General features: G+C 41.2%; 1 protein-coding gene across 1 annotated transcript; it reads left to right on the top strand.

Moving 5' to 3' along the window:
- Positions 1–7267: 7267 nt before the first annotated feature.
- On the top strand, positions 7268–14658 carry det1 (DET1 partner of COP1 E3 ubiquitin ligase). Its single transcript, XM_029434736.1, has 9 exons — positions 7268–7534; positions 8905–9255; positions 9446–9712; positions 9835–10047; positions 10448–10671; positions 11582–11711; positions 12150–12340; positions 13286–13477; positions 13802–14658. The coding sequence occupies exons 2-9, from the start codon at positions 9007–9009 to the stop codon at positions 13989–13991; spliced, it is 1656 nt and encodes a 551-aa protein (XP_029290596.1). The 5' UTR covers positions 7268–7534; positions 8905–9006; the 3' UTR covers positions 13992–14658.
- The last annotated feature ends 2384 nt before the right edge of the window (positions 14659–17042 follow it).

Raw genomic sequence — 17042 nt, 5'->3', positions numbered from 1 at the left:
TAAGCAACTGTTTGCTAATAAGTTCAACTTAAAAGAAGATTATATGTCAATGTTGGGTCCACAACCTGTTTCCGTCGTCCCAACAATATGTGCAGGTTTAAGCTGGAATCACACTCAACGCTGCGTTTTCCTGGGTCCTCAGCAATACGCCTGCCAAGTGCGAAGTCGACCGGATGAAAGGTTGTCCAGAAACTTGAAGGACAGACCTACAGACAGAGACTATTTTCACACAGTATGTTTTTACTTTTATAGTTACAAGAGAAAGGAGGGGAGGTGGTGAAAGGTACTTCCTAAAGAGGATAATCTGTGAATGGTGAAAGCTGTGCAGGCACACAATGCGAGTCAAATTGTTCAAATAGTTTTGAGTCTCCTTGTTTAACCTTACTCCTAACCCCAGATCTAAACTGAACTGTAATTCATGCCTCAGCCCACACACCGGCCCGACTCATTGTTTTCTACAAGCACAAAGGTGCACGGATGCACGCACAGACGGGTACACACATGCAAAGATCCACACAGACAATTGTAGAAGTCCTGATGTTTTTAATCATCAGTGGAGCCCCACCCTGGCTGATAAGCGTCTGGTTACGTGTCTGTAAAGAGCAGTGAGGAAGGCAGAGTCACCTCGGCAGATGGCCCTATCAGTGTTGGGTAAACCAGCGGCCAGCGCGGCCGTGTTTGGCTTAACGGCCTATAAGTAATTCATTGTGTTCACTTAGAAGGAGCATCTGTCGACCCCTCTGCCCTGGAGACACACACACACACACAAACACACACACACACACACACACACACACACACACACACACACACACAGTTATGCATAGATGCATAGATAAACATGCTTACATGAGCATTCGGTCACATGCCCAAATGCAGGTATACACACATATTTACACACACACACAGACACACACACATACACACATACACGCGCACGCACACAGGGCTCATTTGTGTTGGGCAGTGCAGGTGGCTGGAGGAAAAGGAGAGGTCTTTGTTCCATGTGACCTGCTCTGATCAGATAACCACCACTGATCTTAGTTAATACTCACTAAGAACTAATTTACCTGCTAACACGAAGGCAGGGCTGAAAACAGACGAGAGAGATAGAGGGAAGGAGAGATGCTGTAGAAAAAGTAAGAATCATCAAATCAAATCAAATTCTGAAGAAGAGGAGGAGGAGGAGGACATGCAGCTGCAGCTCAACAGGAGATCCAAAACTCTCAACTAAACAGTCCAGATTTACATTTTTACGCTTATGGTTTAGTCAATTTATGTTGTCCGTCACTTATGGTCTTTATTGAATAAACTCTCGTACAATCACAGCTCCCTTTTATATTATGTCTTCTCCGTTACAATGTTATGCCTCAACAGCGAGCGGTATTATGATAATGACATGCAGAGGCTATTCCTTTCCACACCAACAGCCACTTGTATTGCATTTCTTTATTTATAATCACGACTCATGATAGCACCTACAACTTGGCAAGTCGTCTTAAAAAGGGCATTCTGTTGATGTGAAAGTAACCTAACACATTTATTTTAATTGGAGGCCGAAGATTTGTGGTTTTATGAAGGAAATACAAATAAAAGGTAATAAAGCAAGATGCTTTTAAATGATGCCAATAATATAAACAGCTTATTGACACGATACATAACAAAAATCAACAAAGGAAGCCACTTGATATTAGATAATCACAGACAGTGATGTAATGTTTTCATTTTGAGAATAAAGTCAAAATGTCAAATGTCAAAATAAATCAGAGGAACAAGATCTTTTTTTATTTTTATAAGAAATATCAAGAAAATAAATAACATTTCATGTTGAAAGTCGAACTTTTCATAATGAACTACCAGCGTTTGACTTTATTCTCAAAGTGCAAAAACAATAAATATATCTTATGTTTATCCTCCTCTGTTTGAGCCACAGCTAATGTTATTAGTAACACGTGTTTTTCCTTCTATGACAGGTCAACATGTCTGCTGTATATGCTGCCACCACATGAAAATTAATTCTTAATTAGTTTGTGTTACATACAATATTTGTAGAGGTTTGTGAAACCATGTACAAACAAACAGTTTTAGTTCCTTGAATCCAAACTTAATTAGTGTTGATATTGAATGTATTTAGATGTAACAACATCCGACAGTTGTTGCAGCTCTAACCAAATGTGAGATGTTGTAGCTGTCGGAAATAAGAGCTGCCATGAATAGTTTTCCCCACTTAGCATGAGGCCTACAGGCAGCTTGGCCTTCAAGGTTAATGTGCTGAATTTTCTATAAAAAGGTATTCATTATGCAAATAGGCCCCCTACTGCTCCGATGTTGCACTTTTTAGCCACAAGGAAAGTTTTGTCAACCTGCTGTTTGTCAGTCATCGATCTGAGTATTAAATCTGTTGTGTTCTGCTGTGAAGCATTTAAGCAGCGGGCTATTGCTACAGAAGAAATATAATGCAGGAGGCAAGAAAGACAGATGCAGGGTTAGATATTATATACTGTAACATGTGTATCTGCACTTGCTTTTCAAAAGTTACCGATACAACATGACAGAGTTACTTTTACAAATACTGCCAGCGGCTGATGGACATGTTCTTAAAGCACAGTTGTTTCCTCCAGCCAGCACTCTGCCAAAGGAATAATAACAGAAAAGTGGCCATCACTCTGCTTTTCAGCTCACACTCTCAAATGGCAAAAAAATTACAGGCCTGCTTCAGCTCTAGCTGTTGAGACTAGGCTGTAATGTGTACAGCCGCTCAGTCCCCCACCAAGGCCATTCTCCTCTGACTGAATTGGGAACGTGAGAGGGTAGTGAGGCAAGTTCATGTGACCTCTTTTTAAGCTCTTCCTTTGAGCATGGTCTCTTTTTCCTTGGGTGAAAATGGCAATATAATTGTGTTCCTGACTTCTCGTCTTGTGCTGACAACCTGAGTGAGGAGAAGGTTTGACCCAGTGGAGAGAACTATCCACGTCCTCATTATGATCAATACTCTAATGTCTGATGCATGTCCTCTGTTCTGCTGCACCCAATAACTGTTGCACACGTACATGCATACACTCATAAATCCTTTATGTTAAAGCCTGATGAATGGGAAATACAAGAGGAAGGCAAGAGCAAAAAACACAGCAAAAAAAGTGGCACGTGTGTTTGAGGAAAATACTGAATCATAACAATAATTGTGAAATGACAAGTTTCTGTTGTTTGCGATGATCAAGAGAAAGAAATGGATAATTAAAAAATGTCACATTACATAATTAGGTGCACACACAAGCAGATGCATAAACACACACACACACTGACAAACAAGCGCACTGGCTGTTGCATTTTCACTATCCTTCCTTTCCCCCTAGTAACTTACATCTAAAATTATGCCTCACTTGAAGGAAATTGAAATTGAAAATGTGGAACTTTTAGCAAGAGGGTTCCCTTATAACCAATTACACACAAGAACCAGAACACAGCTCTCCAAGGCTGAGGAGTTATTTCCAGAAAAAATAAATAACAGGAGGTTGGAGAAAATGCACATGATAAATTGTGAGTCTTGCGAAAATTAATAAAGCTTCTCCAAAAAATGACATGTGCACTTGTTGCTATTTCTCTAGTCTAACCAATGGGCAGTATAAGTGTACATCTTCTCGTGGACTTTAAGGCTTGATGTCTTGACCAAATGATTCATGTTGAAATGACAAGAATGGAGACAAACAGTGTGTGTGTGTGTGTGTGTGCGTGCATGTGTGCGTGTGTGCGTGCGTGCGTGCGTGCGTGTGTGTGTGTGTGGTGTTTGCTGTGTATATATTTAACCTATGAACCTCTCTTGTGCATGTCTAAATGAGATGGGATTTGTGTGGGTGGGCTCACTGAAAAGAAAAAAAAAGAAAGAAAAGATTTCCATAAACAGCAGTTGTCTTTTATTCGTGCTCTTGTCACACTTGGCCCGTGCCTCACCACTTCTCACACTGTCTGAGGGTAAATATATTCTAAGTGGTATCAAAGGTCTGGGCAGAAAACACATACATTTGAAATGCTGCTGGTTGGATGTCAGTTAATGTGTCTTTTATCACATGCACTTGCACTGCACCCTTGGCCGAGAGACCACAGGAGGATTATGAGACGTATCATATACCAGCGTGTACTGTAATTCATTTAATTCATTGTGTCTTATTCATATTTGGAAAGGGACAGTGTGTGTATTCAATTGTCTATGTGCTGTAAGTGTTTATCACATCGCAAAGTCTGTTTTATGTCTTGTCTTCTTATTGTCCTGCGTATATTTTGCTGATTTTATGTTGATTGTACTGCATGTATTTTTTAACATGAATATTTGTTTTGTGTTTTTACAGTAATACTGCACTATTGTAGGACTGTCCATACAATTATGTTTCACAGCTACATTCATGTAAAGTGTGATGTGCAATGAATGTGATTCTTTTCAATTCGATTTGATTTAATTTGGTTTGACTTCATCTCCCCGTCTTTATCTTGGCAAGGCGTGGGTCCAAATCACAATAGTTACATGTCATGTAAGAACTTTTATTCATCCAGCTCAGCACTAAAACATATGAAGGGGAATCACAGCTCAATGTAAAGCTACTGTACTTTAGCATTACTGTCGGCTTCTCCACAGCACAGAAGGAAATGTTGTATTTTTACTCGTGTGTTGATGTAATGAGACATGAATTCAAACAAAACAGACAAGATAATAAAACAATGACAAAGAAAATGATATAGAATAGAAATAACTTAAACATTTTAAATTAATAAAAAAGCATACACTTTAGGTTTGAGTAGACTGAGTAGATTAACATTTCACACACACAACTATGAGGATTTGATCAAATATGATGCATTCTTATTGGATTAAACAGTCAAATGCAGTAATAATAATAAAATAATATAATTTAGAATTATATTACACTCACAGGCACCATTGTTCTGCGTCATGAGTACTTTTACTTTAAGTACATTTTGATAATACTACTTGTAAAGCCGTATTTTCAATGCAGGACTGGAATTGAGTATTTCTATATTGCAGAAGTGCTACTTTTATACTACTAAAAATACTAACATCAGACCCCGGACCCTTGTGGCCCCCAGAACTGTACCCTGCCATTAATCCCTCCATGCAGCAGGCAGAGAGAAGTGCAGCCTCTAGCTGCATCCTCCTCTCACACGTCTCTCTCCCCGTTCACCTCTCTCACATTTTGCGGAGCTGAGAAGACGGCGGAAAACTGGCCTGCCATAATGCATTTGTGATCACTGTAATTTCTCAGAAAAAAAGCAGAAATCATTCACTGTCACAAAAGACAGGAAAAGTTCAGCTGCATAAGGATAGGAAAGTTACGGTGTTAGAATGTCCTATTGTGCTCTGAAATTAGGCTGGATCGAAAAGTTAAAAGCTTTTGTTAAATGCCAAACACAACTGTCATAGTAAAAAAAGGTGAAGGAAACGGTAAAACAATGTACTTCTATCCACTCCCCGTGCTTTGAATAACCTTTTCCAAATGCCTTTTATATATACATTTGATCAAGTCAATGAATTTGCTCTATACTTTTTATACAGATGTCCTTTAATACAAATGCTTGTGATGATAATGATGGCAATTGTAGAACTTGCACTCTGTTCAGCTCCATTATTTGCCGTTTCAAAACAGGGTGTTAGAGAGCCTTACTCTGTCTCTCCCCGTCTTTTTTTCTCTTTAAAAATGTTATAAGCCCTGTTGTCACAGAAAGTCACTGCTTGCATTTCCTACTTGCGATTCTTTACCACCTCTTATTTCCCCTGATGGCTGAAAGAGGGCCAATTTTAAGATTTCAAGTAACTCCGTTTTAGGGTAGGGTGATAGTGCCAAAAGCATGTAGTTAAGCGCAACATTTCTGTTTCACCAGGAGAAAGAGATGTGAACAAGAGCGGTAAGAATATACACAGTCCACTTTGGGCTGTAAAAAGCTCAGAAGGATGAAAAAATGGTATTTAATAAGCATTGTGTCTTCTGGCTGAAAAAGTGTATAAAACAATCCGATGGAGACTTCTCCATCCCTTCTCTAATTGATGGGCACTATCTCTTAGAAAAGCAGAAGAACTAACCAGAGGATGGTGCAAAGTTTATATTTTCTATTACTCTTTGAGCACAGGCTCAACACACAGGCACAGCACACACACACACACACACACACACACACACACACACACACACACACACACACACACACACACCTTGAAGAACAGGTTTAATCAGGTATAGTTGAAAAGGAAAATGCCATTAGATTTTAAAGTGGATAATTTCACATCCTTTCCTCCATTCATTTTTCTTTTCAAACTGGCCTTTTATGCCCACTGCATGTGCTTTTATGGAAAATTACAACATTCAAACGAGACCCTTCGGTCAGGGATAATTGCACAAAGAACCATTAGCACTCTTCCAAGACCAATGTACTGCGAACATTTGTCTTCTTCTTTTCATAAAGCTATTCTCAATCTGTACGAACATTCCTCATAAGAAAGAGGATAATCATTATTTAATTATCTGTCATTATGGGGAGAAAAACACAGGTCACCTTGTGTTCACATGTGTGCTACATGCTGTTATAAAGAAATCAATTAAATGAAATAGGCTAAACAAACAAGACAGTTGTATACACTGTTGGTACATTGGCCAAAGCTCTGTTGCTTTTCTTTGCCAATTTAGTTAAAGCAATTGCAGTCATGCTCCAAGTTTGCTGGATCATGTGTGCTCCTCACCTGCAAACCCACCTACTGATCAGTAAATTGGCACTTCAGTGAAATCAGCAGGTGTATGTTTGACTCATGTGTGGCTACTATAGGGTCACCTCTTAATTTAAGTCACTGCAGTTACCTACTTAAAATTCTATTCAGTAAAATGTTATACTGGGACTTTTAGAAATTAATTTATAGCATATTAGTTTCACTTACATTTGGGTTACTCACATGTATGATAGAATACACTGATTAGAAAACCATTCATAAATGTATTATCCCAACCGTTTATGTCAGTGAGGCTATTTATTATATATTTAATTTATCTTCTATACTCTACCTAACATAAGTGTTGTGTTATACTGTAACCATTATGTATAACTTTAACGCCATCATTTGTCGGCTCAATCATGACTAGCATACATTACTATGATTGCTACAGGTTGCAATGTCGTTGCTCACCTGAGGAGGATGTGGTGGCGCTGTTTAAAACACAACCGATATCCCCTTCCTCTTCTTCTTCTTCTTCTTCGTTTCCTTCACAGCTCACTCACAACAAACATAGCGGCTATTAAGAAGAATAAATGGTTCAGGCAGAGTCGGATATTTAGAGGAACGTGATTACATGTTACACTTACTTTTGCTTCATGCGAAAAAATGAAGTATGATATTTCCCACTAACGTGAGGTGACTGTTGGGAGACAGCGAGCTGTGACTTGTCGAGCTCGTCAGCCAAACTTAAACTGCTCTTGCTAACACAGCCAGCTGAACTTGGGGGACCCAGAAAGCTACCCAGTTGGCTTTTAAAAACAACAAGTGAGTATCTGCTTACCCTGTTACATGTCCAATGATATAATTAACGGTAGCTGATCTTTATGGTCGTGTTGGCTGAGCTAGTGACACGTCCCAGGGTGTTAGCCTTGCAATGTGCTCAGAGTCACACCTGGCTCAGAGATCTGGACAGAGCAGAAACAGTCCTCCTGTCCTGCTGCCTTTCTTTACATGTGTATTTTGTTTCTGTGCTCATTTATATCCTCACATAGCTCATTAAAAGGGCACTCATCGCGCGTTATACATTACGATCAGTCTATTCGTCATGTGTAGTAACTGTATGTCTTCTGCGGCTCTGGAGGAGCTTTCTAAAGTCTGGAAATAATCCTGACGATGTTATCTCAGTCTGGACTTTCTACCAGAGAGCCTGTGTTGCAAGCTGGTATGTGGAGTTTTAATGAATGCTGCTGAGACGTTGCATTGTGGGAAATGAAGGATCGCATTGTTTTGGAGCTTGACTCCTTACTCTGAACTAAAGGTATGAATATCTGAGCTTTGAGTCTGGTGTGTTGTGTCAATGCTTCTGATTCTTTCTCACAAGTCCCCACATTCATGTAAGTGCAATGTTAAATCAAAGTAGCCCTTTAAAGGGATATACAGCCATTTTCAAAATTCATACATGTTATTCCTATGGTCCAACATTTTTTATATACATGAACAACTCTCCCAAATCCAAAAACTAGAGTGCTCAAACAAGTATGCAGTGTGGAGCTGCTCTATAGACAATGCATTGTGAGAGATGTTTTAGATGACACTGAGAGCAGCCAGGGAAATGTTCTGAGCATCCGGGGACATTTTCTGTTTCACATCTGAGAACACTACAGTAGAAAAAATTCTGTGGGTTCACAAAAGTCTCCCATTCATTGTCTGTGAAGTGGCTCCACACTTTATATCTGATGACATCACAAGTTTGAGACTTCTCTAGTTTCTGGCTTTGAGAGAGAGAGAGGAGCTCATGTTCATACCCCATGAAAATAACATATTGAAATCCTTAATTTAGGTGGTGTTTAAGAATTCAATTGTGTTCTTCTCTGGTCTGCATAAAAGAAGATTTGGCTATTAAATTATTGTATAGGAGGCCAAATGTCTGTCTTTAAATTGCTCCCTTATCTGACCAGCAGCCACGAAAGGCAAATGTTTTCTGTCATGTGAAAAATGCAAGAATCACTTCACATTTGGCAACTGAAAGCAAATACTTTGTAGTTGTACTACTATCAGTTACTTACAATGGTTAACCTTTTATCAACATTGGAATCTATTCCTGTGTTTTGATCAAGTAATTGATTTCTCAACTGATACCTAACTTGAAAACTGAGCACTTGTCTGCTCTTTCTCTCCCCTCTTAATTTCTATAGAGAACAAACGCAGGTAACTTGTGATGTAGTCGTTTCTCTGTACTGGCTGCCTGTCTCACTACCTTCTGAGGAGGGATTTGAGATCATTCTCTTATCACAGCGATGGATGATGACACCCAGACTCTGAAGCCCAGACGGATCCAGAATCAAAACGTAGTTCATCGTCTTGAGAGGCGCAGGATCTGTTCGGGCCGACCCGGAGCTCACTGGTACAGAGTGCGGTGCTTCCACCAGAACCTTTTCCCCAACTTCACTGTTGTCAACGTGGAGAAGCCCCCCTGCTTCCTGAGGAAGTTCTCACCAGATGGACGCTGTTTCATCGCCTTCTCCTCTGACCAGACTTCCCTGGAGGTAAGAATCATTACCCCTCATATTTCCCTTTTAAACATTGGAGTTAGACTCATTAAATACCACATATTGTGCGATTTTTAATCTTCCAACTGTCAAAAGCAACCTGCTTAGACTGGAACACACTTGGTCCATCTAACTACCCTATTTAACTGAGACAAAGAAAAAGCATCTCCCAATGTTCCTCCTACAGATATATGAATATCAAGGCTGCCAGGCAGCTCAGGACCTGCTGAGAGGCCAAGAGGGCGAGACACTTCTCACGGCCAATGACCAGCGTTCCCTCAACATCCGAGGCCGCCTGTTTGAGCGCTTCTTCTCTTTGCTCCACGTCACTAATGTGGCCTCAAACGGAGAACACCTCAACCGGGAGTGCAGCCTCTTCACAGACGACTGCCGCTATGTCATTGTTGGGTCGGCTGTGTACGTCCCAGAGGAGCCGCCGCCTTACTTCTTTGAGGTAACAACACCATCACACTTCGTAGATATGTGCATGGGAACAAAAAATAAATAAAAACTACACATTTACTTCCATCGTTTGGCTCAGACTGCTCCTCTCATCCATATCTCATCTCCTACCAGGTGTATCGTAACAACGAATCTGTGACTCCCAACCCTCGGTCTCCTCTCGAGGACTACTCCCTCCACATTATCGACCTCCACACTGGCAGGCTGTGTGACACCAGGTCCTTTAAGTGTGACAAGATCATCCTGTCTCACAACCAGGGCCTGTACCTCTACAGGAACATCCTGGCTGTGCTGTCGGTCCAGCAGCAGACCATACATGTGTTTCAGGTGAACAGTTTTACCATCTAAAATGTAAATCTGCACCAAGTCACTTTAAAGCATGTTGCACTTCTGGTGACACGGAGGTGAGGGATTTTAGTGCAGTTTTTTCCCCCGTCAGCTATAAAAGACGAAACACTTTCAGACACATTAATAAATTGGTTGTGGACAGACACTTAACATACGTAACACTTTTAACCAGTAGATAGCAGTGCAGCAGCAGATTTCTGCTCAGATGTGAGAGGGAACGTTCATGTGGATTCAGAGTTTAATATATGTACATAATTGTGTTCTAACAATTTACAAAATGTTCTATTTAATTACATCTAGTTTGACAAGAACACATTAAGTTTTATATTTTATCTTCCCTCATCTCTCTTTTTTTTTTCCTTTCTCTCCTCCTTCCCAGGTCACTCCAGAGGGAACATTTCTAGATGTAAGGACTATTGGGCGGTTCTGTTATGAGGACGACCTCCTGACTCTTTCAGCAGTTTACACTGAGGCTCAGGCTGAGAGTCAGCCGGGCTTCCCTCGCCTTTACACTGACAAAACCATCAACTCCCTCAAGCACAGGCTGCTGGTCTACCTGTGGAGGAGGGCGGAGCAGGACGGCAGTGCCACTGCCAAGAGGAGGTATACGTTATTTACATTTTTTAATTGTTCCCTTACTTTAATCCATCTATTTATTGCTACTTACCAGGTTTGAGTCACATAGTGTTCACTTGTTAAGCCTATTCAGTGATCACCATTTCACTGCAGTAGAGGCCACGGATGTATTATTGAGAGTTTAGTTTCTTTCATCTGAAAAGCCCTGAATTGTGTCGGAGCTGCGTTGCCCTGTGTTTATCTGAGGAGAGCAGAGCTGCAGCAACATTTTAAAGCCACCTTTTACTTGAGCTACTTTATTAAAGTTATTTGATTAATTCCTCCACTGTTCAGTAAAACTGTATCTGACCCTTTTCAACCAAAACGTTCCAGGAACTAGGGAACCAGAGAAACTAAACTAGGAACTAAAGGTTCCTTTTGCACATTCCTGTTTCTGTCGTGTCTCAAGAGCCATGAAGATTACTGTAGTTGATGTGGTGTCTGTGTTTGGCCAATCAGAGGTCAGACCTGCAAACCCCGCCCCCATAGTTCCTGAACCCCCAGAAAGCAAAGTACATTGTGTGTGTGTGTGTGTGCCTTCACGAAACGTGCTAAAAGAGCAATGTGAAAAGTGAGTTGTGATTTGGCGCTATATATTTTTTAAAAACTATATATATATATATATATATAGATAGATAGATAGATAGATAGATAGATAGATAGATAGATAGATAGATGTATAGATGTGTGTGTTTATATATCTCTCTATCTCGCAGGAAAGAAAAAGATTTCAACATCATGCAGCCTTACATGAAAATATTTACAATTTGGCACACTGCTGCTGAGGTGGATAAATTGTCAATCTCTTCAGTCTATCAAGCAGCATTTTCATTATGTGTGGATGTGAGATACTGAGTTAGTGATCTGTTTAGTCACCCAGCTCCTGGTTTGTCATCAGATTCTTCCAGTTTTTTGATCAGCTGAGGAGGTTGAGGATGTGGAAGATGCAGCTGTTGGATGAGCATCACCTCTTCATTAAATACACCAGTGAAGATGTGGTCACACTCAGAGTCACAGACCCCTCGCAGGTAGAAACACACACACGTGCATATCTGAATTCCTCCCTGTGTTCTCCTTGTTACTCTCCCCTGCTTGTCTCGTGTCTTTTGTTGTTTGTGCGGCATTACAGGGATTCCTCTTTCAGGTCTCCATGGACACGTTTCTCTTCCAGATTCTCTTCAGTCCTGTGATTTATGTATAGCGACAAACAAGATATAGTAACAAATAGATCTGATGAATATATTTTTAATTTAAAATCTCAGCTCTTCTTTCCAATGAGATTTTTTTGCCTCACCTCTAAAGAATATATAAATAATCTCATGTTCATTAGAAACATTACAGGCTCTGGCTTCTATCATGAATATCTCACCATTCCTGACTGTCCTTGGCATTTCACTCTGGAAGAGCAGTGCAGATTGTATATCATCTTTTCTCCAAATCTCCACCCTCCTCTCTTTCTCCCACAGCCGTCGTTCTTCGTTGTGTACAACATGGTTTCTACAGAGGTGCTGGCCGTCTTTGAGAACACCTCCGACCAGCTGCTGGAGCTTTTTGAGAATTTCTGCGACTTGTTCAGAAACGCTACGCTGCACAGCCAGGCCGTCCAGTTCCCCTGCTCTGCTTCGTCCAACAACTACGCCCGGCAGGTCCAGAGAAGGTATTGAGGAGAGAAATGTCATGTGTATGGGCTGGATATGAGATTATTGAATTCAAAATTCCAAAATGTAATATATTTCAGTTTCAACATAATTGTGCTGGCAAACCTTTAACGTCTTTACTGAATGAAAGAAAACAAACTGTAGCTGATGGTGTGCAGCCAAATGTCAGGGAGGATTTGAAGAAGGTGGTTGGAAAGGGAAGTGGATCAGCAGCAATCGCCTGGAGGAGGAAGGAAGGAGTTTTAGGACTTAATCTTGAGATAGAAGAGAGACATTAAAACAGTCAGCATGGCTAGAGGAGCTGTGATTGAATTTGGCGGTTCGACTCACCAGTGTAGGGGACAAAATCCTCTGCGAAAGGTGAAGAGGGAGGACTAGACAGGTGGTGGGGTGGGGGGGAAGAAAGTAATAGTTTTAGCGAGGCAAAGGGCTTAGAATTGGATTTTAGAGTGGTGAAAATTGATGTCGGGAAGAAGGAGAGGAGAAATTAAAAGCGAGCACATTCAGCAAACCAGATTTATACCACTTACAACTGGCCTCACATAAGCCCAGTTCACAAGGTCTTAAACGGCCACAAGTATAGAAAGACCCGCCGGTCTGCAAGAATAGGATACAGATGAGAGGAAAGACTGAAAATATGGATGGAGGCTGGAAAGTGACACCACAGAGTCACTGCTGAGTGTCAGTAGTGTGTAGCGGGACTTGGGAGTACAATTCAGCCAGTTGTGTTTGAAAAGAAAATGCTTAGAAAAATCACAAAGGTTCTCTCCAAAGCAAAACAACTATAAAGTTGAAACTAGGCCAGTAACACTTAAGGATCACAGTAGCACTTTGGTGGGGAGTTGTGACCAAAGTGCCAAAAAGACACAGCTTACTCACTAATGAAGATCCATGTTGTGTTTAATGGTACTGTGCTGATCTCCCTGCCTGTCTGTGTGCCTCAGATTCAAGGACACCATAGTGAACGCCAAATACGGCGGGCACACCGAGGCGGTGCGTCGGCTGCTGGGTCAGCTGCCTATCAGCGCTCAGTCCTACAGCAGCAGTCCCTACCTCGACCTCTCCCTCTTCAGTTATGATGACAAGTGGGTGTCAGTGATGGAGAGGCCCAAGACCTGCGGAGATCACCCCATCAGGTATGGACTGATGGAGGGTGAATGAGCATCTTATTATACGATGACCATCGACTGAAATAAATCGGCAACAACTTTGGTCATCGATTGTTTAGTTAATTTCTCAAGCACAAAAGGCGAACATCCACTGGCCCTTTGCTTTACTCTTTTTACTTCTGTTAGTCGGACTAAACGATACATTTAAGGAGCTTAGTAACATTGTGAAAGGCCATTTTTCTACATTTCTTATAGCTGAATAGGTGATTAATCGAGCATAATTTACCAACTGTCTGGACTAAATAAAGTATTTAATGGCAATATTTTGTCTCTATCCCCCTCACCCAACAGGTTTTATGCACGGGACTCCGGCCTGCTGAAGTTTAAGATCCAGGCAGGCTTGCTGGGACGGCCGGTAAATCACGCTGTGAGACGCCTGGTTGCTTTCACCTTCCACCCCTTCGAACCCTTTGCCATCTCTGTCCAGCGCACCAACGCAGAGTACGTGGTCAACTTCCACATGAGGCATGTCTGTGCGTGAGGAGCTTGTGTACAAACTAAACTTACACTTGGAATCAAGTTGGAGGATTGTTGGGCTTCTGTGAGGAGCTGCTGGTGACAATACTAATAACGCGTCCTCCATCAGGAGGCTCAAAGCCGTTTGTTCTGTTTGTCGCCCTCTCCTCCTCCGGGGAAATCAGCAGTCCTCTCCCTGCATTCTCCTCCTGATGGAAACCACTGTTCCTTGCCTCTTTCCCCCTTCATCACACAGTGGTCACTCCCTTTCCGCCACTACCCCCCGCTGCGAGTAGGCAGCAATTCAGCCTTTTCCTTTCATCTGCACCGCTTTGCGTCCTCTTTCCCCCTTCCTCTGCAGAACAAAGAGGGACCTGTAGGAAGGAGAGGATGGAATAAGTATAAATGGAGATATAGAGAGAGTGATTGATGTGCGACGGAGGTGGGAGCTGTAAGTAGCTGGCCTTTTAGAAGGAACCAGAGGTGTTTTCTTTTCCTACCGTGAACTGAAAGCTGCTCATTCATATCAGAATTGCTTATCCAGTTGGTCCATGACCAGCTATCCAACAAACTTTCTTTTTTTCTCACATAGTTGGAGAAAGATGTAATTTTTATATTATATTGTTTTTACACATTTTTACATATTGCCATTTTTTTTATATATATTATGCCAATAAAATTGTCAAAATGTAGCTGTGTATGATTTCTTTTCTGAGCTTTACAGAAAGTAGAGGGTTGCAGTAGCTTTGGTTTGATATTATTTTAAGCTCTTGTCTATATATGAGAGCACTTTAATACTGAACAGGGGAAAGCTCAGTGTGGCAAGAACCTGAAGAAGAATTGGTTTCTGCTTCCCACCTCTAAATATTGAGCATAGAGTGTGCAGAGGCGAATTAAGGTGGTTAGGCCCCCACCCCACCCTCCGGCCCCCACACAAACACTGGAGGTGCACTGGCATAGGTCGACACATTGAAACAGTCTTTACTATAAGGAGTACACATTGTAGCGCTGCAGCTATGCTGTTCAGCAGCAGTGACGTATTATTTGAAAACCAATTGGCCTTCATTGGGCCAGCTGATTGCTTCATTTTTTTAAATGTTTTTCATGGGCCAATAAATTAATAATAATTTCAATAACTAAAAGTCTGGCCAATTAGTGGTCCTTGCACATGTGTGTGTGTGTGTGTATTCCATCTGGATGAAACTGTTTTGTCATACAATAGAATCAGTTATTTTCCCGTCAACCTAACCTAGTAATCAATTTCTTAACTAGCTGTACAGTTATCAAAAACATCTCTGCATATTTTAGTAGATCCCTTAAATGAACCTGAAATAATGTTCAAACAAAGCTGTAACACATACGGAGAGCAGACAACACAGTGTAAGTGTCATTATATGTCATTTGAATGCTGATCCCTGCAGTCTGTTCTCCTGCAGTGTATAGAATCATAACGTCGCTATTTTATAGCAGGTCCATCTGTGTTGCAGACTAATGTGTGGGACATCTGCTTAGCTCAAATATGTTATTAAAAACAGGCACATATAAACAAATATGCAAATGTGCAAACACCCCTCACTTCTGACAAATGCAATATATGGAGAGGCCTACGTGAATAAAGAGACATAAAGGTAAAAAAGCACACACCAAAGCAGCTGCAAGAGGTCATGGTGGCATGGGAAGCAGGTGCTGAGGGATTAAGTGTTCTCCTAGCCTCTGGTTACACACTATAGTGGACCTGTGTGTGTGTGTGTGTGTGTGTGTGTGTGTGTCTGAGACAGACTAAGAGGGGTTTAAGGTAGAGGGAAGAAGGTGTTTACGGATGGACAGATGATGGAGAGATGAAACAACTGGTGAGAGACGGGGGATGACAAAAATAAAACGATCATGTGAGGATCGATGTGGTGTGAGTTCAGTGACTGTATTATGCAGCTGCTTAGTTTTGCCTAAGCACAGTAAATACTATCTCGTAGATCAAGGCTTAAGGAGGCCATGTTATGTCATTGTCATTATAGTCTGCTTGTGTAAGCTGGTGTGTGATAACATGCTGTGATAATCAACTAATTACAGGAAGTGCTGCACACAGCAGGCACATACAGGCGTACATGTAGGAGGACAGTCTGTTGTCCTCCTTTCGGCTAACACATTGCATATAGAAAATGTGAGGAGGTGAGTTAGTGCTTCCTCTGGTATGTTCATGTTTCAAGCCACATTTATGCTTTTACCCCATCAGATGTGGCTAGGGTTGAAATGTTTTCCTTTTTCTTACTGTAAATGTAAGCATTAACTCCCCTTATATCTAAAGTAAGCAATCACCAGCTATTCAAATTCCACACAGATGTTTAAAATCCAATAAGGAAGCTGTGGAGTTACAGTCACCGATGGAGGCTTCAATGCAAACACAACATATTACTACATGAACCCGATGCCTCCTAGTACAATTACAAATATGTTGTATCTGTCTTATTGTGAAGAATCAGGTAAAGCCAGAGCCTTCTCCCTGACCTTGGTTGCTAGGGAAACATAACCACTCTCTGCTTGGTAACCAAGTCTTTTCTAATTGCTGTTGTCTTGGCAACAGTGCAACCAATGTTATCCAGAAAAGGCCACAATTCTAAGTGTTTCCTGTTGCAGTACTCGTCTTCTCGGAGCAGTCTACACTAAACACACACAGACACATTTAATCATTTAACAGTCACCACCGAAAATCTAACAACTAGTTCACAACATCAGCTTTTGGCTTTGCAGATATGTTTTTGGTGGACACAGATGGCAGGGTTGATACTGAAACACACACCGATATACAGTATAATAACAGCACTTAAGGATCTGCAATGTGAAACACTTATTTTACTTAAACAAATACATTTTAGCATGTTGTTCAATGTCTCAAAAGGAACATTTCAGTTTCTATTCAGGGGCTGTTCTGTCGTTATAGTTCATGGCCACAGCACTTACATTTCAAGCTTTGTCTACTTTCTCAGGTTAGAAGAGCACTTGAAAACACACACATATGGAATACTGTAGGCTACACACACATTAATGAGATTTCTGCTGCGTCAGAATATATCACAAAATA

The sequence above is a fragment of the Cottoperca gobio genome, chromosome 6 (assembly GCF_900634415.1).
Source record: "Cottoperca gobio chromosome 6, fCotGob3.1, whole genome shotgun sequence".
NCBI lineage: Eukaryota > Metazoa > Chordata > Actinopteri > Perciformes > Bovichtidae > Cottoperca > Cottoperca gobio.
The sequence above is the reverse complement of the archived record's forward strand: the minus strand, read 5'-3'. Positions and strand labels throughout refer to the sequence as shown.